This window comes from Apteryx mantelli, chromosome 3 (assembly GCF_036417845.1).
Source record: "Apteryx mantelli isolate bAptMan1 chromosome 3, bAptMan1.hap1, whole genome shotgun sequence".
In the NCBI taxonomy this organism is placed as follows: Eukaryota; Metazoa; Chordata; class Aves; order Apterygiformes; family Apterygidae; genus Apteryx; species Apteryx mantelli.
The window spans coordinates 29,322,169-29,348,431 of NC_089980.1; the positions used below are offsets into that span (position 1 = coordinate 29,322,169).

The 26,263-nt window shown below is 42.3% G+C and overlaps 1 protein-coding gene across 6 annotated transcripts in view; it reads left to right on the plus strand.

Moving 5' to 3' along the window:
• Nucleotides 1-26,263, plus strand: part of SPTBN1 (spectrin beta, non-erythrocytic 1) — a 147,237-nt gene that overhangs the window by 103,763 nt on the left and 17,211 nt on the right. For all 6 annotated transcript variants that reach the window (XM_067293009.1, XM_067293008.1, XM_067293010.1 and 3 more), the window contains 16 exons: nucleotides 116-274; nucleotides 867-1,169; nucleotides 1,766-1,919; nucleotides 2,614-3,484; nucleotides 3,609-3,746; nucleotides 4,394-5,150; nucleotides 5,405-5,607; nucleotides 12,383-12,473; nucleotides 16,935-17,081; nucleotides 18,766-19,029; nucleotides 19,749-19,973; nucleotides 20,178-20,267; nucleotides 20,599-20,877; nucleotides 22,114-22,244; nucleotides 23,627-23,831; nucleotides 23,984-24,358. In XM_067293009.1, coding sequence (XP_067149110.1) covers nucleotides 116-274; nucleotides 867-1,169; nucleotides 1,766-1,919; nucleotides 2,614-3,484; nucleotides 3,609-3,746; nucleotides 4,394-5,150; nucleotides 5,405-5,607; nucleotides 12,383-12,473; nucleotides 16,935-17,081; nucleotides 18,766-19,029; nucleotides 19,749-19,973; nucleotides 20,178-20,267; nucleotides 20,599-20,877; nucleotides 22,114-22,244; nucleotides 23,627-23,831; nucleotides 23,984-24,358 — 4,392 coding nt within the window. The remainder of the gene's footprint in view (nucleotides 1-115; nucleotides 275-866; nucleotides 1,170-1,765; nucleotides 1,920-2,613; nucleotides 3,485-3,608; nucleotides 3,747-4,393; nucleotides 5,151-5,404; nucleotides 5,608-12,382; nucleotides 12,474-16,934; nucleotides 17,082-18,765; nucleotides 19,030-19,748; nucleotides 19,974-20,177; nucleotides 20,268-20,598; nucleotides 20,878-22,113; nucleotides 22,245-23,626; nucleotides 23,832-23,983; nucleotides 24,359-26,263) is intronic.

A 26,263-nucleotide genomic window follows, 5' to 3' on the forward strand; every position in this document is an offset into this window, starting at 1 on the left:
TGTGAAGCTTGTTTGTAGTGAATTCGGTGCTGATTTCATGTTAAGTAGATGTGTTGTTTATCATTATCCTATAAGAATGTGTGTTTAGAAGATGCATTTTTTCCACCATCTTCAGGCCTGGGAAAGACTGGAAAAAGCTGAACATGAAAGAGAACTGGCACTGCGAAATGAGCTCATCAGACAAGAGAAACTGGAACAACTTGCACGCAGATTTGATCGCAAGGCAGCTATGAGAGAAACCTGGCTGAGTGAAAATCAACGTCTAGTTTCTCAGGTGCTGCTTTCAGAATTGTCTGTGTGACTAAAATGATTCCCATGAGTAATCATAGCATACAGTTCGTGCAAAGAGAACGTTTCCTCTATTATGCCAAGTATTTTACTGAATATATTTATTATATGTGCATGTAAATATATATTTTAGTGTATATATGTATATCCTGTATATCCTCTCTTTAAAGCATTTAGGATACCCATTCTTTGAATCTACCAGTCTATACTCAGGAGAGGTTGATAAAGAAATAGCTACCCGCAGTCAAGGTTTTCTTGACCTGAATAGTTTGGTCAATTCAGCGGAACAGCCCAGGAATGAATTTTATTTTTTAATATTAGAGAGGATTTAAGATGACTTTAAAAAGACCCAAAACCCCAACGTAGACCTGATGGCCATCACAATTCTTTCCCCAAAGCCAGTAGATCTCTCCGAAACATGTCTGCTGGTTTTATTAGAGGAAGAGTTTTCAGAGCAGTTGGGGATCCTGGATTTGTTAACAAATGTATTTTGTACAATCAGAAATCATGTTAGAGTTTGAGCAGTGAGGCTTTTCGGCTGAGCAGCCATTACTGAAGACGTGCCTCTGTCTTTACAGGATAACTTTGGCTTTGACCTTCCAGCAGTAGAGGCTGCAACAAAGAAGCATGAGGCCATTGAAACAGACATTGCAGCATATGAAGAACGAGTCCAAGCCGTGGTTGCAGTTGCAAAGGAGCTTGAGACTGAAAATTACCATGATATCAAACGCATCACTGCAAGAAAGGACAACGTTATACGCCTGTGGGAGTACCTCCTGGAGCTGCTCAGGGCACGGAGACAACGACTAGAGATGAATCTTGGTCTGCAAAAGATTTTCCAGGAAATGCTGTACATTATGGACTGGATGGATGAGATGAAGGTAAGTGTTACCTATTTGAGAACATAGATCCAATGTTTTGGAGAGGTTTAGAAGTCCTTTCTTATAAAATTGTATTTAATTTTTATTATAAAATTCCTCTTCATTATTGATGCAGCTTACAAGGAGATCAAGTCCCTTCTTTGCTTTAAAAAGCATGAAATTTCTTCCTGCCTATTTTCCTGGGATCTGGGAAGGGAAAGGACCATGACTTTGTTTTTACCTATCAGCCAGCAGAATTTGGGAGCTGTCTGAGGAAAGTAAGGTATGTGTAGCTGAACAGCAGCTCACAGTACCTGAACTGAGTGCTTTTCTTTCCTCCTGCTGAGCTAATGTAGCTTTTCATCATCCAAGACTTAGAGCTGCATTGAACAGCATGGTCAAGTTTTTCATGGTTGCCAGTGATTTGAAGAATATTGGCCAAATTCATGTCAGCCATGTCTATATACATTTGAAATAGTTCTGCTTACACACTTGGTGTTTCTCCAGACTTAAATCAGTGGAACCAAAGAGAACAGAATAATGCATGAAGGCGTCATTAAAAACCAAATAGCTGATGGCCTTCAGCCCATTTTATTTGCCTTTTTCATTTTGATCAGGTGCTTCTGCTGTCTCAAGACTATGGCAAACATTTGTTAGGAGTTGAAGACCTGTTGCAGAAACATGCTCTTGTGGAAGCTGACATTGCTATTCAGGCTGAGAGAGTGAGAGGGGTCAATGCATCTGCTCAGAAGTTTGCCACAGATGGAGAAGGTAACTAGTAACCAGCATGCCCCCCTTAGTCTTAATTTTGTATGAGACTATCTATAAGTGTCATGAGTTCTGCATGGCAGATTAGATTAAATTCAGCACCATAGTAAGAGAATTGAGCTTGATTTGTTCCTTCTTGACTCATTGTGTCAATGATTAATTTGTCTGGGTACCTGCTCAAAGAGTTCATGATGGCATTGTGTTTTGCGTGGGATGTCACACTCATAACCAGCAGCAACTGTAGCAATCACTGTTAATTTCTCCTTCTGTGTTTCTAATACAAACAATTCAAATTATTGGACCCAGTCTGATATTGTTCCCATTTATGCAAATCAAAAGCAATTCCACCAAGTCAGTGTCATTAACTAGAGTAAATGGTGCTCATTTTGTGTTGCTGTGTATTAAGGCTGATATAATTCTGGAGTAGTGAATTTTGTTTCACTGAAGATAGTCATGAGTATCTTACAGAGTGTTTTTTTGTTTGCTTTTATTTAAAATCCAGCATTTTCTTATCTCTGTTATTGTGTGTTGGAGCTTGAATAGTTCACACTCAGTGTTTCAGAAGACTAACTGTGAATTCTCTTGCGTAAACTTTGCAGATGGAACAAACAAGAATTAAGAACTTTATGCATGCCCCAGCTGTAGAGAATGAAAATAAACCAGTCCAAGTTGTAATGCACCTTCTCTCTCTGAACAGGTTACAAACCGTGTGACCCGCAGGTTATCAGGGACCGTGTCGCTCACATGGAGTTCTGTTACCAAGAGCTGTGCCAGCTCGCAGCCGAACGCCGGGCCCGCTTGGAGGAGTCTCGGCGCCTCTGGAAGTTCTTCTGGGAAATGGCTGAAGAGGAGGGTTGGATCAGGGAGAAGGAACAGATCCTGTCATCCGATGACTATGGGAAGGACCTAACCAGTGTCGTCCGTCTCTTGAGTAAACATAAGGCGTTTGAAGACGAAATGAGTGGTCGTAGTGGCCACTTTCAGCAGGCAATAAAAGAAGGTGAAGACATGATTGTGGAGGAGCATTTTGGGTCAGAGAAAATCAGAGAGAGAATTAAAGATATCCGGGAGCAGTGGGCTAACTTGGAACAGTTGTCTGCCATTAGGAAGAAGCGTCTGGAGGAAGCCTCTCTTCTTCACCAGTTCCAGGCTGACGCTGATGACATTGATGCGTGGATGTTGGACATCCTCAAAATTGTCTCCAGCAATGATGTTGGCCACGATGAATATTCCACTCAGTCCTTGGTCAAGAAACACAAAGACGTGGCTGAAGAGATTGCAAGTTACAGGCCAACCATTGACTCACTTCATGAACAAGCAAAGGCTCTACCGCAGGAACACGCTGGATCTCCTGAAGTGCAAGGCAGATTGTCCGGAATAGAGGAAAGATACAAAGAGGTTGCTGAACTGACCCGGCTGCGTAAGCAGGCCTTGCAGGATACCCTTGCTCTTTATAAGATGTTCAGTGAGGCAGATGCTTGTGAGCTTTGGATTGATGAAAAGGAGAAGTGGCTGAACAATATGCAGATTCCAGAGAAGCTGGAGGACCTGGAAGTGATCCAGCACAGGTGAGAATGGCTTTACCAGGAAGTTTTGGGAATACTGAGGGGAAGTTTTTTATACAAGCTGCCTTTTTCAACTTTCCTATTACTTAGATTCTTCAACGCTTTTGTGATCTTTTATTTTTTCCAGATTTGAAAGCCTAGAACCAGAAATGAACAATCAGGCATCACGTGTTGCAGTAGTGAACCAAATTGCTAGACAGCTAATGCACAGTGGCCATCCAAGTGAGAAGGAGATCAAAGCACAGCAAGATAAACTCAACACAAGGTAAGCGAATGCCTCATGCTCATGAAAAACATGACACAGTGAAATAGGTAGAGCAGGGCCATTTTTGTTTCTTGTGTGTGTCTTTTTTAATATTCTGATATTGTTATCTCAAATATCTTTAAGGTAAGCCTTTAACTGTAAGCCTTTCCCTAACTGGAGGGAAAAAAGCTGTGTGTCTCAAATGTTTGATTAAAATCCAGAGTTTTGCCCTTGACTTCAGTCAGGTCCTTGGTGTATCAATTTCAGTTCTTCAAGAGCTGGAAATTTACTATATTGACTATTGTGATAAAAAGAAAACTGGTACAACACTTCATGTGAACTCATTCATTTTTTGGCTTCAAAATGAACTCAAGTGAATGCATTTAGATGTGACTGGCAATTTTTCACTTGAGGAAAAATTATATTTGCAAGGACCCTGTCTTGCTGGTAATTGACATATTCTAATATATGCCGTAGCTTGGGTAATAGCTGTTTTGCTATGGATGATGATGATATGGGAAGGATTGAAAAAAATCCCAAATAGCTGGGTTATTTCATGCCTTAACAAGCTAATGTGAGCAACAGCTTACTCAGAACTGTTGCCATACCCTCTGCCCTTATTGCATACAAGTCACAATTTCTCTGCTTTCTCTCTTCACAAATTTTAGATGGAGCCAGTTCAGAGAACTTGTTGACAGGAAGAAGGATGCTCTGATCTCTGCCCTAAGTATCCAGAATTACCATCTTGAATGCAATGAAACCAAATCCTGGATCAGGGAAAAAACCAAAGTGATCGAATCCACACAAGATCTGGGTAATGATCTAGCTGGAGTGATGGCCCTGCAGAGGAAGCTGACGGGCATGGAACGTGACTTGGTAGCCATTGAGGCTAAGCTAAGTGACCTGCAAAAAGAGGCAGAAAAGTTGGAATCGGAGCATCCTGACCAGGCTCAGGCTATCCTTTCACGACTCGCAGAAATCAACGATGTATGGGAAGAAATGAAGACCACCCTGAAGAACCGTGAAGAGTCTCTCGGAGAGGCAAGCAAACTGCAGCAGTTCTTGAGAGATCTGGATGACTTCCAGTCTTGGCTATCCAGAACACAGACTGCAATTGCCTCCGAAGATATGCCAAACACACTGACAGAGGCTGAGAAGCTGCTCACTCAACATGAGAATATTAAGAATGAAATCAACAATTATGAGGAAGATTATCAGAAAATGAGGGACATGGGTGAGATGGTGACTCAAGGGCAAACCGATGCTCAATACATGTTCTTACGCCAGCGCCTGCAAGCTTTGGACACTGGATGGAATGAGCTTCACAAAATGTGGGAAAACAGGCAAAATCTCCTCTCCCAGTCTCACGCATACCAGCTATTTCTCAGAGACACCAAGCAAGCAGAAGCATTTCTTAATAACCAGGTAAGTGGTCTAGGTTTACTTTGGTTCCATGGGTTGATACCATATACTGCAAGCAACTAACAAACAAGATTGTTTGGCAGGAGAGCTGAAAACAGATAAATTATTTTTTTTTAAATTATAAGTTGCTTTTTGTATTGTGCTGTTATCTGTTTTAAGGAGACACTTCATTTCATATGTGGTAAATCTCTTGTTAGAGCAGACAACACTGCCTGAGTGTAATACTTTTATCTCTCTGATTTATGTCTTAACCACAGGAATATGTTTTGGCGCACACGGAAATGCCCACTACCTTGGAAGGAGCAGAAGCTGCTATTAAAAAACAGGAGGATTTCATGACCACAATGGACGCCAATGAGGAAAAGATCAATGCAGTTGTAGAGACTGGCAGGAGGCTGGTTAGTGATGGGAATATTAACTCTGATAAAATCCAAGAGAAAGTGGACTCTATTGATGACAGGTAAGGTCAGAGTGATGGCAGAATCTGACTGTTCATATTTTACTTCTGTTTACTTCTGTGTGGGATGAGCTTTTGCCAGAATCCCAAGGCAAAGTAACATGTTAGAAAATGTTTATTGTAGAATGTTTTCTTTGTCCTGTGGATAAATTAGGAACTATAATGTTTGAAAAATGTGCTGGACTAATTTTAATTAAACGTTACCTCTCTCATTTTCTAGAGGCTAAGTAATGAGCTCACCACCCAGAATTTGGCTACCTGAGTCTTGCTAATAATTAATTAATTTAATAATTAATTTAATTCTTGAAATATTAGTAGCCTTTTATTATTAATGGTGGGAGCTGTAGCAGTAGCTTTACCTGGTTCCACAAGTCTTAAAATTTCCTCTGCTATCATCTAGCTAATTTAATTATAGTAATGTATTCCCATCCTTCCTCTGGGGAAGGAATGTGGCTCTTCAAGAGTCTAATTGGCATTATATCTATGCCACCCTCTTGGCTTTGATCACATTTTCCAAATTGTCTGGCCCTTCTTCTGAAATCAGATTAGAAAACATTGGTACAAATATGTCTTTCATCCTAGAACAAGGCTTTCCCTTTGTCTCTCTAGCTGCGGCATGGCTGCCATAGACTTTTAAGAGTTTCTGTTTCTTTGAAAACCAAATGTTCAGTTTTGATGGCTATGAGGCATAGGTCTTTCTGCTCTTGGTTTGAATAATAATGGAGTCTTTCAAGGCGCTTCCCAGTCATGAATATCAGAACACAGTAGTAAGCTCATACACAACCTTTAGGTCAGATGTTACTTAAGACCCTTCTATTAGATTTGCAGCCTGTGTGGGTATCCTCTCAGAGCCAGTGATAAGCTCAGAGTTAGCCAGATGCCTTTATCTCCAAGGAGAAACTGAACAGAAGTAATGCAGGGAATTTTGTGCCTTTCTTGTTTTGGCAAACATTGCATACTGTGCATTCACCTGCTTTAGCTGTGGCTTGTGGCTTAGAGAAAGGAGGATATTCCTATTCCGAGAGCTTACTGAGGGCCTCTGAGCCCCCTGACAACCTGAACCCAAGGATATCTCACATTTCCATTATCTGTCTGATCAGCTTGACTCTCTTGAGCTCCCAAAGAGAATCTGCAAGGGCCGGGAAGAGAAGATTATATGAAAACAGTCTAGGATCTGAGTTTGTTGACTTCATTGGGTTCCCAGCCCCAACAGCCTAGAACCTGAAGTCCCATTGCATGAAGGTCACTATTTCCTTTCCTGGAAGACTTTATCCATAATAGAAAGAAGCATTGACATTTGCCTTTTGAACAATGGTGAGCGCATCCAGTCAGCACGTTCATTCTTAGCTTCCATTGGATTAAAGCAACGTATATATTGGGGGAGATACAGAGGGTGAACTGATGGCATAGCACATTACGTATCAACGCCAAAAATCCTATGCACTGCAGACTTTTCAGTTGTCCCAAATGTTAATACCCTTCAGCTGTGGGCTACCTATCCTGAAAAGATGTCTCTCACTCAAAGAGCTTCCAGTGAGAGGATGGAAGAAGTAAGAAGTGTTTGGAAGTGCTGCCTTCTCTATTGCAACAAGTTTTGCCCTCACGTGACCTGCCTGTGGGAGCATTTTCTAACCTGAAGGATGTCAGGTTTATCTGAAGATCAGAAATGTAGCATGGTATTTTTTTGACAGTGCTCACAGAGCCAGCTCTAAAGGTATTACCAGTCAACACAAAGAACCATTTAGCTCTCTCTCTGCTCACCCAAGGTGAAAGCTAATATGGGAATTTTCCTTCTTTACCCTCTCTGACTTTCTATGTCCTCTGCTTTAAGTTCTCCCATCCACTTACTAAAGCAGGGGGATTTGATCCTGGCCTTCTGGTCAGTTATCTTCTTTCTGCATCCTTTGGAATATTAAAAGATAGGATCCAAGGCCATAGTAGCATATGTCCAGCTTGTACTTGCAGCCTCTTTTTGTCACAGGGAGCAGCTGGAGTGGGAGATAGCGTAGGCCTTCTATTCTGCACGCTTTGCAGAGGGCTCCTGCTGCCCACAGCTGTGGGGCTCAGATGGTTGTTTCCCCTGGTGCAGCTCCTCCTCAGTTTCCCTGCTGCCCCGTGGCACCCCAGCCAGCCGCCTGGGCTGTCCTGGGTGTAGGACATGTGCTGCAGTTCCTGCTCTTAATGCCAGACAAGCCCTAGAGGCTTTATTTTTTATCCCATGTTTTTCAATGCATTTCCTCAATTCCAAAGCTATTTTTGTGGAGCACTGCAAAAATCATCCAGTGCGCTGCTATTCAGGAAATCCGTGTGATTGCTTTCTGAGTCTGGAAGGCTGATAAGAGGCAGGAACAAAGCCATAGGGCTGGATGTAGTGGGAGTGGCACCAAAGGAAGCCTCTCTCCTTTTACAAAAAGTTGCTCTCCCAACCAAGGGCTCCACCTGATGTATGACAAAGGACCTAAACAAACAAGTTCAAATATGCGCCATGGCTCCATACTTCCCATATGGAGCTCTTTGTATTGTTTGTCTTTTAGTATTGTTAATGGTGTTTTTTTACAGTAGGGCTTACAGGCTAACCCGGAGGAGGACCCGTTATCCATTGGTACTGAACAGAGCAGCAGACAGCCCCTGCCCTAAAATGGTTACTGTCTAAATAGGCAAGGCAGGCATCAGGCTAAGGAAGGAGAGGAGAGCGCAGAAGCAGAGGGGAGCTGTGTGATAGGAGACACCACTTTAGCACAGCCTTTTAGTGCAGTTCTCAGGGAAGACTAAATAGAAGTATGAGTTAAGGACATGGGGAAAGGGTTCAAATAAAGCTATCGTGAGGAAAGAAGGGGGATTGGAGCAAGCCATCAGCACCCCCATGGCGGACAAAGTCCAGTTAAACTGTGGTGGGATCTCTGAGCCCCCGTGGGCCCTTGCTTTGTCTACAGCAGCTGCTGCTCCTAGAGGTCTCCCAGGAGATTTACTATAGATGATCCCACCTGCAGCTTTCCCTATGGCCAAGGGGCCCTGCTGGGGTCTCTAAGGGCGAGAAGGGTCTTTCTGAGTCCAGGGAGATGCTGAGAGCAAGAGCCCTGTCTGGTGTCCCCAGTGCAGCTGTCCCTGCCTTGGTGACTTGTGCTGCTTTTTCTGCTGGCTGCAGCAGTATCGTTTTCCCCTCCATTTTCTTTTGGAGGAGTGTAAGGGGACTCCCCGAGTCTGGGTGCCTAGATCATGGCCTCTCTGCTTCTGAAAATGACTTCTAGTTTTAAGACAGTGGTGGAGCTGACTCAGATTATGATCTGGCTCTGCTTTTCATCAGCTTTTGTATTTGTACAACTTTCTACTCAACAAAGAACAGAGGTAATTTTTGTTCTTGCCAAGTCAGAAAGGAGAATGCCTGTTGTTTGCTCTAACAACTAAGGAAGTTAAAACTGCATTGCACATAACGCAGTATTCTTAGCAGGCAGTTCCATGCATGCTATGTGTAAGATTTATTATTCCTGCACAGGCTTTGAAACTCACAGGTTTACAGTTAAACCACAAGTAATTTTGTCGGTTTGCAGCATTGTTAGCATTCTCAGGGGCCTCCGGAGAGACAGCCTGGGAACGTTGTGGCAAATTGTGGTGCTCTGTTCTTGGGTTAATCTGAGTCAGACCCATGCTAGTGCTGAACAGATCTCATCTTCCTATTTTAGATTCTTATAAAGTCACCATGGAAGGAAGATGCCCCCACTTTTAACTGATTACGGCACTTTCCCTGTCCCCTGTCTTACCATGTAGGTCTGGCTTACCCTGGACTTTTGAATCAGAGGTTGCCTCTTCAGTATATGCACAGGGAAGCCCCTTTTTAATGCAGCCCTAGACACTGCTACACTCATTTAGTCTTCTCCTGTCCAGGCCTGGCGAAGGCTTTCCCCAGGTGTCAAGCTTTGTGCTTTTCTCCACCTTCTGGTGACTCCTGGGTGTTCACGCTCCGTAGCATACCCGACCTGTCCATCGCCTGCCATGCAGGTCTGCCTCAGCTGGGCCACCCACACACCCGGCCAGCAAGGTGGCCAGACAGCCTCTTCTAGCATCTGAATAAAAATGTATATTATGAAGGGTTCTGTTCTTCAGTCTGCCTGCCTGTTTATCTTATCTAAAGCCCTTATGACACACTGGTAGTAGAGGGTAGGAAAAACTTTGTAATAGTAAGGATAGCTATGCACTGGAATAAGAAAAATCTAAAATCTTTATCATCGGAGCTTTTAAAGAACAGGTTAGGGAAACATTAACTAGGAATTAATAACATTTAGGTATAGCCAGTCCTGGACTGGAGTCCCCTTCTTGAAGTCCCTTTGTTTCAGTCAAAAATAATGTCATTTCTATGATGCAAATACAGGAATTCCTGCCTCTTCCAGCAGTCTCCATCCTCAAATTACAACTACCACATTTTTCAAGCCAAGTACACAGTTTAAACCCTGTTAGAGTTTGTCGTTGTTCTTCTTTGCCTCTCTGGCCTTTGAGCCTTCTGATCAAAAATAGCATAGACCATGGTGCAGAAGGGAGCCAGCAGGCTCAGCCTGCACCTGGAAGCGCGCTCAACAGAAGAGATGTCCCTGTGCAATGACCGTCTCTACTGGAGGGTTTTTTACCATCCCTTATCTGCTGTCCCTGGCACAGTCACTGTTTGTAGAATTTATTTCTCTGAGATGGACTCTTACAGTTTCTCTTGTGAGCAGAGCTGGGTCTTCCTGGTCTGATTTTCTCTCCAGAGAAAAATTCAGAATACCCATCTTTCAGTCTCACTCCAGATCATCTGGGACGACCAAAGGACCTTTTAGGGTTAAATAGCTCTGAGCAGCAAAGATCACATTTATTATGCTGCCATATGTGTATATATATATATGTATATGTTTATATATCATCTGTTTGATATTTCCACACATTTTCCCTTCAAAATTCTTGAAGTCAGTGTTTCCAGCATTCTTCAGGAGATACTTTTTTGCTATGTGAGGTGGTTTTTTTTTTAAACACCAGTTTTCTCAACATAAGAACTTCTCTACTCAAGAACTCTGTTCAAATCAGTGCCATGAAAATTCTCCTTTAATTTCACAGCTTATTTGTGTCCTCTCCAAAACACGTAAGAGTCTATAAAGTAATCTAGCCTCAAATCTATTAAATCACCATGATAAAATCATCCAAAGAATTCCTTGCTTCGTTTTGGCAACCTGAGTAATGTGCTGTATGTGCCCAGGCATATAAAGACTAGCCAAGAAAGAGTGGAATCAAAACCAATGATGTGAGCTACATTACAGAGATTTTTCCTAAGGCACAATTTATGTGCGTCCTCTCTTTTGTGTTCTCTCAGACAACTGTCAAAACTTCAGGATTACCTGGGCTTGTACTCCAAACTCCTGCTTTGAAGGTTACGTATAAGTCTTCCTAACCGTCTGTTCTGTAACTCAGTTTTCTTGACCTACAGCTATATAGATGTTGCTTACCTGGTTATTCAGAGGAAGCTGCTGAGACAAAGAGAAGCAATTTGTGGTCCTGTAAAGGGTTTTCTTCTATTCCTCTGCCTACAGCACTTTCGCTTTTATGTAAAACTTAGCCCTCCATATTATTTATATTTCTGAACTCAGTAATTTCATCCCAGAGAGCTTGCTGGTGACTTCTTTTAGACCAAGAAAAATGGGTATCTTAATCCAGTTCTTGTCAGCATGTAAATTATAGTCTTTGAGACAATCATGAGCATCTGGAGGTTTCCGCTAACATGGATTTATTTAGCTATTACTAGTATGTGCTGAGATCATCTTATAAATTACCATCCTATAAAATAATTTCCAACCTCTATCCTTATTTATCTTAGTTTATTACTAAGTACAGCAATATTTTACTTTAAGACCATGCGCCATGAAATATGAACAAATCTCGCACAATGAGCAATAAATAAAAATGATCTTCTTAGTTCTGTCTCCTCCACCTAAATTGCCTCATAAATAATGAAAATTTCAAGGGGCTGGGTAGCTACTCCAAATGAAGCATCAGTCAAAAGCTTTTTCAGAAGTACCTCGGGAATCAGCTTTCAGGGTACCATGTCCATTTGAAGAACTCACCCAAACCTTTGGGATTGCCAGCACAACTCATCTTTCAAAAGGCAAACAATTATGAAGTAAAAATAGAGTTTCTTGATTAACTCTTTTTTCCTCTATAATGAGCCTACTCTTAAATTGTCTGAGAAATATATTCCAAGGGGCAGAAAGCTTCTATTTGAAAAAATATACAGGTGTTTCACATGAGTGGTTTGTTAAATGCAGCATTTGGAAGGTCGTATAAACCACTGCAGCTTCGTTCACTTGAAAGAGGTGCTGAGTCACAGTTAAAGCATATTAAAGAGCATTACAGCAATTACATGCCTTGCAAGGGCTGTGTAACATGTGATCTAATTGCTGCAAATTTGCAGATGGTTTTCTTACAGTTTCTGGCAAAACAGTATGAACTTCCCTGTGGCCTTGAACTAAGTGGGCCAAGTTCTGCGCATAAGCCCTGTGAAACCCCACTGACTTCAAAATTTGTCCTGTGTATTTAACTAGTCACAAAAACAAATGCATGCTGAACTTAAATAAGCATATTAAATAACACAGGCATATCTGAGCTTCAAAAATGTCCTTCATTTGAAAGGCAGCAAAGTATGTACCACATACTTATTCATTGCATGTATCCCAGAGAGGCTACAGAAATGAACAAATCATGGTTTCTCATGAAATGCCTATTTCAAGGATTTTTCTTTTGTCTGTTATTTTTTGAATAGACATAGGAAGAATCGTGAAGCTGCCAGTGAACTTCTGATGAGACTGAAAGATAACAGGGATCTTCAAAAGTTTCTTCAGGATTGTCAAGAGGTAAATTATGTCCTTTCACTTTTATCTTTAAAAGCTGCATCCTGCAGCAGAGCATCCTTACCCCATACATGATGAGGGCTGGAATGCCCAATATTCTTCAGTCAAGTCATCCAGTAGTATCTACTGTGAAGTAAACAATTTAAAAAAAAACCTACGAAAGTTAATCTTTTCTGCTGTTTTCTACCATGATCTTAATTTTTTTCCTTTCATCATCTAAGCTAAAGACAGGGAAAATTGCCCTAAGCAGCGAAGATTTTCAGCTGTGGTATAAATTAATCATGTGGAATCTGGTGGGATTAGCACTGAACTCCTGCATTAAGAATTTTGTCTGGGGCTGTGTGTGTGTATGTGGCTGGGTACAGGAAACTTCTTCAAGTGATTTCTGCAAAACACTGGTCAGAAGAACAGAAGGCTAGGAATATGAGAGAAGCAGGATTAATGTCTAATAGTTTGCATGTGTTTAAAACTGTTAAGTATTACAGCATTAAAAAAAAAATCCCTTCCAGATTTCTTAGTGACTTATATGGACTCTTTATACTAAAGGCAGCATTTAAAGTTAGGAATAATTTTGTTCTTAGCATGAGGAACTGATCAAGTAATTTCCAGGTTATTTCATGCAGTACTGACAGATATTAAAGAGCCTTGTCTGTGATGTGTATTAAAAACTAGCTGTCCACATTTGAAGCCTTCAAAGAGAGATGACTGTGTGAAAGCTGTTTTAATTTTAAGAGTCAGTGCGTTAGCTGTACATGTCAGCCAGCTACAGGAAACTGGAAGTCACTGCACTGTGACTTCCACTGGGAGTCGACACTGTGTGTCGAAATGGAGTTGTCCCACAGCTGAGAGTTCATCCAAGGAAGAAACAAAATGACGCTCGTAAACTGGGCAAATGATGTTTATTGCTTGGTTGCCTAGATGCAGTCCAACTTCCTGCAGGGGAGTTGTATTGCGTAAGCTGACCATGAACTTGGCTCAAATACTACTACCTCAATAGTAAAAACATGACAGATTAGCAAAAATTCTGCTGTTACTAGCAGCAGCTTCTTCCTTCCTCTGTACCATTTCTAATACAAAGATCCCTCTGGCTCAAGGATTTTTAGCTTCTGCATGAATGAGGTTGTGTTCCCTAGAATCTGTTTTTTCCCCCTATATCTTTGAATAAGAAAGGAAAACGTAGAAGATCTAGTGTCTGGCCTTCCTGAACGCATTTTCTCTCTATTGTTTCTCTCCATTCACTAAAGCATGGGTGCCTCCACTGTACAGCCTCAAAGACAGAAATCAAGATACCAGTGTGTTACAAATTTACCCCGTTCATTTTGAGAGGACATTAGTCTTGATGTTGACTGGACGCCGTTGCTTTCCTAGAAGACAGACCTAGTGAGACATTGAGCATTAATTGGGCATTAGTGTAATTATGCGGTGCCCCCCAGGCTGGGCCAGAGGGGCCGTGTCCCCTCTGGCGCAGGCTCTCGGCTCTTTGGAGCTCAGTGTTGCCCCCTCCCAGCACTGTCCTGGGGAGGTGGAAGGAGCCGAGGGAATCCCTCGCCCCTCAGTGTTTCCTTAGCTCTGGCCACGAAGCTAGGAACTGTCAGAAAATGGATTTGAACCAGTCCTCTATTTTGCCTGGCGATGGTCCTTCAGCTTTCCTGCTCCTGGGTTTGGGAGGGTTCCCCTCCTGCAACCTGAGAAGAGGAGGGGTATTTTGTACAGCGCGGTGCTCTCTCAGCCACTTTCATTGTCCGTCACTCAATGCCGAAGCGTTATGCTAAATCTAGTCTCCTGCCCACGTCTCCGTCCTCTCCTTGGCTCGCGAGTTGGGCAGGGAGCGGGGTCGGTGGCACCCGAGGAGGTGGGAGGATCACGCTCGTGACTACAGCTCGGCAAGGAGGGCTGCAGATGAAGCTTCCCTCTGGGTCACGGGCGGCGGAAAACGCCGCAGATTTTCTTGTTGTTAGTAGTCAGGTACGCTGTCACGTGGTAGTACCGGAGAGTTGCTTTTTGTCTGACTCTCACATTCATAAATATGAAGGTATTAGATAAATTTGCTGAGTGAATGAAATAAATCCTGAGAAGGGGAGATGTGATAAATTTTGCCCTTTTGTTTTCTGTGACTTCCCGCTCTTCCACGGCTGGCCTTAGAAGAGATTAAAGCTGATGTTCCCTGCAAGCGCTTAGAAGTCCCAGCACTGTCTGGGCTCGTTTCTCTAGGGACGCTGGAGTTTGGCTAGACGCCGCATGTCAGAAATTTTCTGTCTGTTCATTGTGCCGGCAGGTTTTGTCATGTACTGTAGCCGTGTGTGAACCTTACACAGCAAGATGGGCCACGTCAGGTTGGGTATTTACAGTGTCGGGGAAGAGCAGCAGCAGTGCTCTTGCACCTTCCCTTGTTGCTCTGCCACATTTACAAGAGCTTCTTCTCTTCTTCTTCTTCTTCTTTTTTTTTTATTAGTTCATGACTGTTTTTTTCTTTGCAGAGTGTTGTAGGCTCCTGGGAATTGACAGTAGAAATAAAATTATGTAGTTTAGGTGCAGGAGATGGGAGGAAACCTAATGTCCAGTTGTGCAGGCATTAACAACTGACTCGTGGTTTTCTGGAGAAATGAATACCCCAAGCGTCATTCCGAGGCACTGTTTCAGCAAAATTATTATTTTTTGTTATTACTGTTTTTTAAATCTACACTTTCATTGAAGATACTGGCTTCCAGTGATGCTATTCATTTCAAAACCCTAATTTTAATAGTTACCCTGCAGATGCTCTAGTTGCACTTCTGTGATATCAGAAGGAGCATGACAAGATTCTGAAAGTCAGAAATGTGGGTTTTATCCTGGCTACCACTGCCTGTGTATCGCCTATCACCTGTGTCTCACTTCACCCCATCCGTTAATAGAGATGATACTACCTTTCCTTGTGAAGCACTTCTAAATGCTCAGAAGGTTTAATGCTGTGGCTGAGTAAAAGCAAACAGTGAAGGACAAGCACTGCAGTTTGCAGAGTACAGCAGCTGTCTTCTGTCCAGCAAGGCAGGAGCACAACCACGAATTTAGGGTTATGTAGTTATCCTTAATGTAACCTTTGAATGTTAAGTAGCACAGTAGCCTGCTATAGCTGTAAACTTTGATGCCTTTCAGAGGTCTCCATTAAGATGATCATTTTTCCATTTAGATGATAGAAAGATAGGCAAGGATTTTTTTGACTGGTCTGATGAATTTTCCCTTTTTTGTGGAGCTTAACAGTGCCTTTAAGGGACATTTTAAAAAACATTCATGAATTTAGAATGGATTTGTTTTTCAAGTATTCAGAGTAAACAGTGGTGAATGGGCAAGTCTTGCTTGTGTTCTGTTACTCTTTTTGTCATGGTGCTTTCTCAGTAGGGGGGCATGTATTGCAAAAGTGGCATTGTAGAAACAAGACTTAAATTTTTTCTGACATTTCCCTCTTGGGTAAGCAACTCTAAATATGCAGAAAATGAAGCTTTTTGCAAGGTCTGTAAATGTTTTTGTGAATGGATTTTTTCATCTGCACTTAAGGAATAGATAGTTAAAGCAGTCAGATTCTACCTAAGAGGAAATTTGATGTTTGCTGCTACAATCACTTTCACATTCCATTTGCCCTTGGCAAACAAGCTATTTTTTAAAGTATGGATTTTCTCCAGTGTTGATCTGGAAATTGTTCTTAGCATCTATATATTTGCAGAAAATCAGAACAAAATCAGATTTGGATTTTACATAACGGGAAAAGGAATGTCTTGAGTAGCAGAAATCTCATTGGAGATTGGATGAATAAACAGATTAAATTTATTATTTACGTAACCTATACAGAGAAAACGCTAAGGGGGAAAGATACAACTGTAATGTAAATTAATGGTACAAAACCACCTTTATTTTTAAAATGTTCAGTGTAAGTAGAAATACAGAATTTCTCATTCAGTGTTTCCCAGAAAAATTTACCTTGGGGCTTTGTTTAATAATTCTGGAGACTGATTTTTGCATTCCACTTCATTAGCATGTACTTCTGCAATGTCCTTGGGAAGTCACTAAGACTCCAGGCGTGTGGGAATGACATTTAAGTCACAGTCCTAAGTAGCACATTGAATAATGTTGCAAAGGAAAAGCTGTATAAAAATCCACTGTGACCAATAAACATGTCCCTGATTCTCTTCCTGTTGAACTGGGTGAGACCTGCATATTTGATTTTGCTTATGATGGAGTTGGTTCCTTTCTCCTTAGGTTATTTATATATTGCAGATGGATGTTATTTAACTGTGTAAAAGGTGAATTCTTGAAAGAACCCTGAATCTCAATCGGTTGAATGTTAATCAATTGACAATCTCCAAATGTCATGCAACTTTCCTGTCGTGGGCCTCTCTGAATCCTTACTCCTGAGCCATTTTGATACTTTGCATTGGGCCCCTACTATAGGTGTTTGAGAAGTCGCGAACACTTGTGTATTTTCCTTTTCAGCTCTCACTCTGGATCAATGAAAAGATGCTTACAGCCCAGGATATGTCCTATGATGAGGCAAGGAACCTGCACAGCAAGTGGCTAAAGCATCAGGCATTTATGGCAGAACTTGCATCCAACAAAGAATGGCTGGAGAAGATTGAAAAGGTAATTCAAGAATGTCCGAAAAATGCCCTCTCCTCTGTTGAAGATGGTTATGAGCAGACAGGGGATATATTCCTCTCCAGAACTGGTCCTTGAATCATCTGTTCAGCTAAGGCAAAAGGAGTTGTCATTACTGTAGAATAAGTATCTATTTCATTTTGTCTCCATCTAACCCATTTTATTTCTCATTCATGTTAAATATTTTTTACTAGACATTCTCACAGAATATTTATTGGCTATTTTGCCAGCGTAGTTTTGTTTGTCTAGTCTTTCTCATCCGGTAGGAGGGCATAACCTCTTTTTTATATGCAAAAGGTAAAAGTAGCAAATGTTGTAACTTGAGCTAACAAAGTAAAAGTAGTTGCTGGGCAAATCACCGAAAGTGGGTGAATTTAGACACCCGTGCTGTCATGTTGGCTTTCATTCTTTCAGGACTATAATCAAGCTGCCTTTCCACGTGCAAACTTAATGCGTGAAGGTAAAGTACAGCCAGTTTTGCAATCAATTAACAGATTCACAGCCCCCTATGGAGTTCCTTTGAAGGCTTTAATATGCCGTGATGTGCTGTACATCTTTTTGCCCCCATTTCTTGTTTGGAACTCTGGAACACAAAGGAGGTCTCATCTTTAGCTCTGACAATGGGTTTCTGTTTACTGTAAGTTAGCTTAATTGCTCATTTCCTTTCCCACTTTGGTACTCTGTATCCCATTAGAGGCTTTTCTGTGATCTGCAAATAGTAATACCTTTTAATGGTATAATTAGGAGGCTGTTCTTAGTACTTGAAGTACTTTCTTGGTATGCTAGTACATCTGCATCCTTTGCTTCTGAAAAACTAGATTGCAACAAAGTACCAAAGTTGTGTATTAAGCCACAGCTGAAGATCACTGTATTAATGTTATCAGTGGTCACTCCTATTAAATGTGCTGGGCTGCGAGTAGTGGTAACATCTGAAAATGTTTTTCCATTGTCAGAGTGCCAGCTAGGTGCAGAGATAGAAGTGTGATTAGAAGTAAAGTAAATACTTCCAGATCTTTCTAAAAACAAAATGAGATCTTAGGTCCAAATGCTCTGCTGGTGTTTTCCTAGTTGCAGGGTTCCTGCTCCCCAACAAAGATTGTTCCTCTCTGGGAATGGCATTAACTTAAACGATCTGGTGAGCTTTGAGGGGCTGAGGGAAGGCAAAATGTATTTTCAGAAGGCCCACAGTAGTTGATACAACACACTGATATAACCCTCTTCAGTCCCACAGTTCAGTTTTGGTGCCGTAAGCTCCCTCTCCCAGCATTGCCCTGGGTGTCCATCATTCCCCCGGCAAGCTGCCCCACAGCGTGGTGTGGATCCTGCAGAAGTGGGGCAGCTGTAGCTCCCTTTCCTCTGGCACACAGGCATGGGGGCAGCCTGCTCCCTCCCGACCTTCCCGGGGCTTCCCACAAAGGGACACGTGTGTTGCCTAAGAGAAAGGAGGTGTCACTTGACCTTCCATTGCCAAGAAACCCTCTTCCTGGCAACAGAGGGACCTGGGAGTTGTTGTTCTGGAAAAAGTCATTGGATAATTGGTGATAGAAAATGAGCGGTTGATGCTGCCAGCAGATGAGGAATCCTGAGCGCTTCCTAATCAGAATAATTTAACTAACAGACTGTGAGTGCTGCTGAGGAGGTACCAGTGTGCTTGCTCTTTGCTTTGCAGGAGGGAATGCAGCTCATTGCAGAGAAACCAGAGACTGAAGCCGTAGTGAAAGAAAAGCTGACAGGGCTCCATCAAATGTGGGAAGAGCTCGAATCTACTACCCAGACCAAGGCACAGCGCCTCTTTGATGCAAACAAGGCTGAGCTTTTTACGCAGAGCTGTGCTGATTTGGATAAGTGGTTGAATGGTTTGGAGAGTCAAATTCAGTCGGACGACTACGGAAAAGATCTCACCAGTGTCAACATCCTGTTGAAGAAGCAGCAGGTAAACAGAGCACAGGCTGCAGCGAGGGCAGATGGGCAGATCTCTGCGCTCAAATGGACAGAGAGGGGATCCTTTCAGTTTAGAATAAGATTTTATTTGCGCTTCTTTCTTCCTGTTGTCCATTTTTCTTCATGAAAAAGCAGCATCACCTTCAGAAACAAACCAGCCATAAATTTCTTAATGCAATCTCTCCTCTGTACTGCCTTTCTTCCCCATATTTATATCTTTATTGTGTCTCCTGCTGTAGTCCTCCAGTTACCAGTCATTCCCTCTCTGTATATGACTGCCTCCCTGTGATTCAAACTTGTCCGATGCTGGTTGGTCCCTGGTTCCCTGCCATAAAGACAGCAGGGAGTAGTAAGGACAGCAGGGAGCAATGAAACTCTGGACACGCGATCGGCTGTGCTTCAAAGTTGTTCAGGGTAACTTGTGAATGACTGATAGAAGAGATGCAACTGTGCCCTGTTAGCCAAATTCACCATTTGCACAAGCAGGCATAACTCTGAGGGATATCAGTGGGTGGCCCCAGCTGTGAAGCAGTGAATCTGTGTTTAAGTCTTGTTCCTTGCAATACGAGTGTTACAGTAATTGTTAACATGGTAAATCCTTACTGACCAGCATCTGTTCTTTCTTCTTATGAAGCTATTGACATTCCATAGTCATATAAACTGTTTTTACTCTGTTTTTCAAGTCCTTCTGGCATATTTCTTCTTGTTTAGATGCTAGAGAATCAAATGGATGTTCGTAAGAAGGAGATAGAAGAGCTGCAAAGCCAGGCACGGGCTTTAAGTCAAGAGGGGAAGAGTACAGATGAAGTAGATGGCAAACGCCTCATTGTAGAAAAGAAATTTTTGGAGTTACTGGAACCTTTGAATGAAAGAAAGGCAAACCTGCTGGCCTCCAAAGAGATCCACCAGTTCAACCGGGATGTAGAAGATGAGATTGTGAGTACAGAAGAAATCCTATTCCCCAGACACTAGGAAAATGTCACAGCTATCAAAGAACTTGGAAGAAACCTGTTCCATCATGTCTCTTAATAGCATGTTAGACTAATGCTGCTTTTCTCGTGAATCCTAGCCTCTGTTTGCTGTCCTAGCTCTATCTGGTGTTGCTTGAGGTCAGATGTGCTCTTTTTCTCTTGCTTTCAGTTGTGGGTTGGAGAGAGGATGCCTATAGCAACGTCTACTGATCATGGACACAATCTCCAGACTGTGCAGCTACTAATAAAGAAAAATCAGGTGAGCAGGTGCTGTTAGAGCTCCTTATCTGTTATTTCTTCTTAGTGCTAGCTAATTCAGGAAGGATATTTGATGAGACTCTGTTTGGAAAGAGTCCATGTGCTGTAAAGGCTGGAGGCAAAATTACGCTTTGGTGGAGATGTGCCAGAGGAAGGTGATGTGGGCTCAGAGGGCTGGTGTGTTGCAGGACACTTGTGGAGGGGGCAGCCCCAGTTTGTCCGCGTGAACTGATGGCGTGGGTTTTGCTGCCGTGCTGGAGGTGTGACCCCTGACTGTCGCTGCTTTTGTCGTCTGGTGCAGTGTCTCAATAGTCTGCTTTTCTCCAATGTAGACCCTTCAGAAGGAAATCCAGGGACATCAACCTCGTATTGATGATATTTTTGAGAGGAGTCAAAACATTATCACAGACAGTAGCCCTAATGCTGAAGCGATTCAGCAAAGACTTGCAGACTTGCAGCAGCTGTGGAACCTCCTAATTGAGGAGACAGAGAAACGTCACAAGCGCCTGGAGGAGTCTCACAGAGCACAGCAGTATTACTTTGATGCTGCAGAGGCTGAGGCCTGGATGAGTGAACAGGAGCTCTACATGATGTCAGAAGAGAAAGCCAAGGTGAGCAGCTCCACAGTGACACTAGTCTGGTTTTAATTGCTCAACTGGAGGGGGAAAGGTGACATAATTTATTATGTCACTAATGTAATGGTAGCATAAACAAATTTAATTCTCTTGTGAAATCTCAAGTGATCATCTCTTGTATCTGTTATGACATCTCTAATAGTGTGGAGGATAGGCCTTGCTGTACCGTGCCAGAGAAGCAGCCTCAGACAGTGGATAGCATCTCTGTGCCTTTCTTTTCTGTAAGGTCAGATTTACCAGTACAGTCCAGTTAGGTCAAAATTTCTAGCAGTTTTGAATCACTAAGAACAGCACGATGCACCTGTCTGTGACTCAGGCTTGATGTTTCAGTCAGTTGATGCCACTGGTCATCAGCTACAGGCCTGCCTTTACTCCCAGTGAAGTGAAATTTGAACAAATCATACAAAAGACTAGTTTAACTCCTATTTTTCCAATACGGTATTGCAAGGAGATGTTAGTGTGCTGTATCTTATTTGTTATTTACATAAATGTAGTACGTGATAAAATAAAACTCAGCTTTGTATCAACATAACACATTTCACAGGTGTTCAGTCTTCAATTAACAGGGATTTGTGTTTTCTTTTTTTATATCTAAGAAATGCAAATGTAAAGGAGTATTAATATTCAACTTTTGAACAGTTCATCCTGAAGAATGTTTTAATGAGAAGGCTTATTGGCAATTTCAAGGAACACTGAGAATCGGGGATCGTTTTTATTGATCATAACAATATACTGAAAGTTCAGAACTTCTCCAGACACTTTTGTGCAGAATCCTTTGGCATGGGCTCCTTAGGATTTCTTGTCTTTGGCCCAGGTTGTAGTTGAAAAGCCTGACAAGTGACGTGCCTAAAACTGTTCCATTTTTCTGAGCCCTGCGCAATCACCAGTGTTGTGTAAACACACAAAGAGCTTCATAGAAGAGGAAACCCAACAGGCTCAGTGCACGCTGATGTCATTTTGTTCTGCATCCCAGAGGGGTTTTTGCATTCACCCTTTCACTTGTCGTTTTGCTTTCTGTGGATACCATTTACCATAAACTCAACTATTTATATACCATTGTCAGAACAACTTGTCTTCAAGTTGTACTTGAGAGCACTTCTTTATAAATCTTTCTAGCTACTGATCTTTCTTCACACACTAAGATGAACTTGCTATGCTGAGTCTTTCCCTGGACTGGGGGAACTGGGCTGTCATTTGCTGTCACTGTTACAGGATGAACAGAGTGCAGTATCCATGTTGAAGAAACACCAGATTTTGGAACAGGCTGTGGAAGACTATGCTGAAACTGTGCACCAGCTTTCAAAGACCAGCAGAACTTTGGTGGCAGATAATCACCCAGAAAGGTATTAACTCTTGTTTTTAATGGGATTGTGAATTCTTTCAGTCGTTCAGTCACTTCACTGGCTTGTTCTGACACACAAAGACTGCAGCGACCGGTAAGAAGCTCAGAAGAGTGTACAGGGGAAGCCGAGTTCAGCCTCATTCAGTTCGACATGCATGTTGGACCATCCTGCTTAGGCCAGGGACAGGAATGTAAGAGAATCAGGATGCTGAGTGCAATTTTCTGTCCTGAACAAGGTCAGTGTGTGCAGCTGCTGCATTCTGGATACTGCTGGGCACCTTCATTGACTGTCTGGTGTGCACTTTATATAGGCTAGCGGTATCAGGTCTGCCGGCTCCCTTGAACCTTACAGGGGTATAGCAGTCCTGAGAGACAAGAATCCATATGCAGTCAACTTCATATCAGCCAACTTCATATCCAAACCATAGATTTAGTCATTTACTCTTCTGTCTTAAAGCAGTGGTCCCCAAGATCTGGCCCTTTTCTTTGAAGTTCCAGTAGAATCAGAGACTTTAATCTGAAATTTTAAATGTAGGCACACTAACATCTTGTTACTGGTTGATTTATCTGAATTTTCATAAGTGGCTTTCCCAGTGAGAGTACTCAAGAAGCTTAAGAGCTGTTTTGCTATGAGAGCTGCAGCTAAGCAAACTGAATTCTCTGATGCCTTTGACTGCAAGGGTGATTTGACTACAAGGCTGATTTGTTTAACTGCTGTGCCCTGGTTGAAGATAGCAATATCTTAGGAAAGTTACTCTCTTCCTCTGTTAGAAGCTTGAGTGTTACTTAACTCAAAAGCACTCTCTTGTGGTCATTGTAATTTCTGGTGAGAATGGTTTTCCTGGCTCAGCTGGCTGAGTACTGGACTAAAATAATCTTTACATGGCAGAGGGAAGACAATGAGACAGGGCTATATGGCTCAGAGGAAAAATAAGCAAAAGATATGGCAAGTAGAAACATTAATCACTTCTGGAAATGCTGAGCTTTAGGGTGTAAGAAACCCATCAGTGCTTCTGAACTTCAAAGCATAATTTAAATGAAAATGAACACTACTTGCCTCAGCACCTTGGATCCTGCCTCTCTTCATGGGAGAGACTCTGGTGTGATCTGTGGTCAAACAAATGGAGAGCTCGGTTTCCAGCTTCACTTTCTCAAGCCATGAGCTATATGTACATGGCAGAAGAGACTTCCAGCTAGTGCAGTCAGCTGTGCCAGCATAGGATTGGTCCAGGGTGTTTGAGCCAGATTCCTGCATATGGCAGATACACATGCATTCTATGGATTAAATATCCTAAGAGTGATTTTTGTACCTTATATTTTTTTCCTCTTTACTTCTATTATTTGTAAAAGACAGTGAGGGCTCAAAGCTCTTTGTTTTTCCAGCGAGCGTATCAGCATGCGCCAGTCCAAGGTGGATAAGCTGTATGCAGGCCTGAAGGATCTAGCTGAAGAGAGAAGGGGCAAGCTGGATGAGAGACACAGGCTGTTCCAGCTTAACCGTGAGGTGGACGACCTGGAGCAATGGATTGCTGAGAGAGAGGTGGTGGCAGGATCTCATGAGCTGGGACAGGATTATGAACACGTAACGGTAAGTTCCTTGGACATGGCTGCAGGTTGACATACCTTTTCTGGGTGCTGCGCACAACAGATGGTTAATATAAATGCACGGCTGGTTTGCATAGTTTGCTCGGATCACTTTGTAACTATATCGTTGCATGAGTCTGTTTCTGTGTGTTTCAGATGCTACAGGAACGATTCCGAGAATTTGCTCGAGACACTGGAAACATTGGCCAGGAGCGTGTCGATACTGTTAACCACATGGCAGACGAACTCATCAACTCTGGACATTCTGACGCTGCGACGATTGCAGAGTGGAAGGACGGTCTCAACGAGGCCTGGGCTGATCTCCTGGAGCTCATTGACACGAGAACACAGATTCTAGCGGCCTCTTATGAACTGCACAAATTTTACCATGATGCCAAGGAAATCTTAGGACGCATTCAAGACAAACATAAGAAACTGCCCGAGGAGCTTGGTAGAGACCAAAACACAGTGGAAACACTACAGAGAATGCACACAACATTTGAGCATGATATCCAGGCCCTCGGCACCCAGGTGTGTAGCAAACCAGCAAGCAGTGCTGTCTGTGGATGCAGGGATCTGTTGCAGAGTGCTTCTGCTGCGCTTGGCCCCCCTGTGGCTGGGAGGCAGAGTGCTACCGGAGGCTTTTCCAAGTGTATTTCTGCAGGAATAACTTCACATGGACCATTTTCTTACCTGTTTTTCTGCTTCTCTGTCATTGCGTAGGTTCATTAGTTTCCCTAATAGAGATTTCTAGAAGTACGCAGCCTTCTGAATGCATAATTGTCTGTTGAACATTATTTCATCTCCTGCCCTTGGTTGGAGAAGAAATTACAAAGACAGAGGACTTCTGTATGGATTTGCAGTAAAGCAGAAAGCTGTGATGTCTCCCGACAGTCTTAGCCTGTGCCCCGCAGTGTTCCTGCTCTGTGGTTAGGAATAGCAAATGGATGGAGAGGCACAAGGGTAATGCAGTCTGGTCCTCAGAGGACCTTTTTCTAACTGCCTCAAGCAGTAGTACTAGCAGTACACTGTGTGGCTAAGACAGTTGGAAAATAATTTACATGCAAAGAAAAAGGTTCATTTGACTTAATATAGTGTCTCTTTAGGCAGTGTCTGAAAGACACTGAACAGATATTAAATCTGTCGAGAATTTTTAAAATAAAACAGAGGTAGCAGGGAACATGGTTTTCAGATTTTTCTGTTTGTGACATAGCTCTTGGGCAATGTTCATACTAAGTGTGCTGGAAGTCACCTTAGATTTGACTGCTCCCTATGCCACGCGTTCTCCTCTGTGAACATGAGACACAGCTAACCTGTCCCATGGAAGAACAGCTATTCCAAATGATACTTGGGGGCAGGGGCAAAAATTCAGGGATTCTTAGGCTTGTAAAAAAGTTCTCCTGCTAGGCATTTTTTTCTTCTGCTTTCTGAGAGGCAAAGGAAGGCTGTGGACCCTCGTAGAGTCCTTCTGACTTCGTTATGAATTTGGGCTTTCCAACTTAAATATCACTTTTTATGATGCTGCCTAGCAGCAGTCTGAAGAGATTTAAAGTGCATAGTCCAGGCTAAGATTTTTAAAAGCAGCCAAATTTGCTCTAATTCTGATTCTTCTGAAGCCAAGGTATGTTAAATAGAAGACATAGAAGATAGCTATTCAGCTGTCAGCACACATGCAGCACACAGGGGATTCTAAACCAAAAGACAATATTCAGCTGCCAAAATGAGAACTTCAGAAAGGAACAAGTTGCTCAAGGAATATGGGTGTTATGACTGCTCGCGTTTATTCCAGTAGGTCAGAAAAGATAGTCTTATGGCTGAGTTGCCTGCTGAGTCTTGATTTTGTTGCAATTTACATAGTTGTTTACACTAGAGTAAAGGAGTTTTAACAACCATTTGATGTGGAAGTGTTTTATTTCCAGAAGCTATAGATTATATGCAGAAAATGGGAGATGTTCCCAAAACACCAATCCCAATCTCTCAAAAAGGTTTAGTAATTATAATCAAGACCTAAATGAAAGAATATATAATCATAGCATAGAATTGTGGCCAAAGCAGCTAGGATAGGTTTGGGGTGAAACAGAGAAGTACCAGGATGGAGCAGATGGGAATGGCATGATTTCTGTACTTGTAGCTTTAACATTGTGTTTAATTTGGTATTCAAGCTTTTTCTTGTTTGTTTGTTTGTTTTCGAAAATGAGATAGTGCCAATAGAGCCAATAGAATGATTCCTGGCTGGAAAAATATGTGAAACGCTCAAGATATAGCATTTGATTTTCCAAGAGAGTGTTTAAAATGAGAAGAGGTTTATAATAATAGAATGAGCTTGAATTTCCAAATTCTCTACCGTTTGAAGTCATTATCTATATTTTTGAAAAATCATCTCTATGTCAGCCAGAGGAGTGGTTTTGATGCAGGAGCTCCTCGGTGGCATCCTGA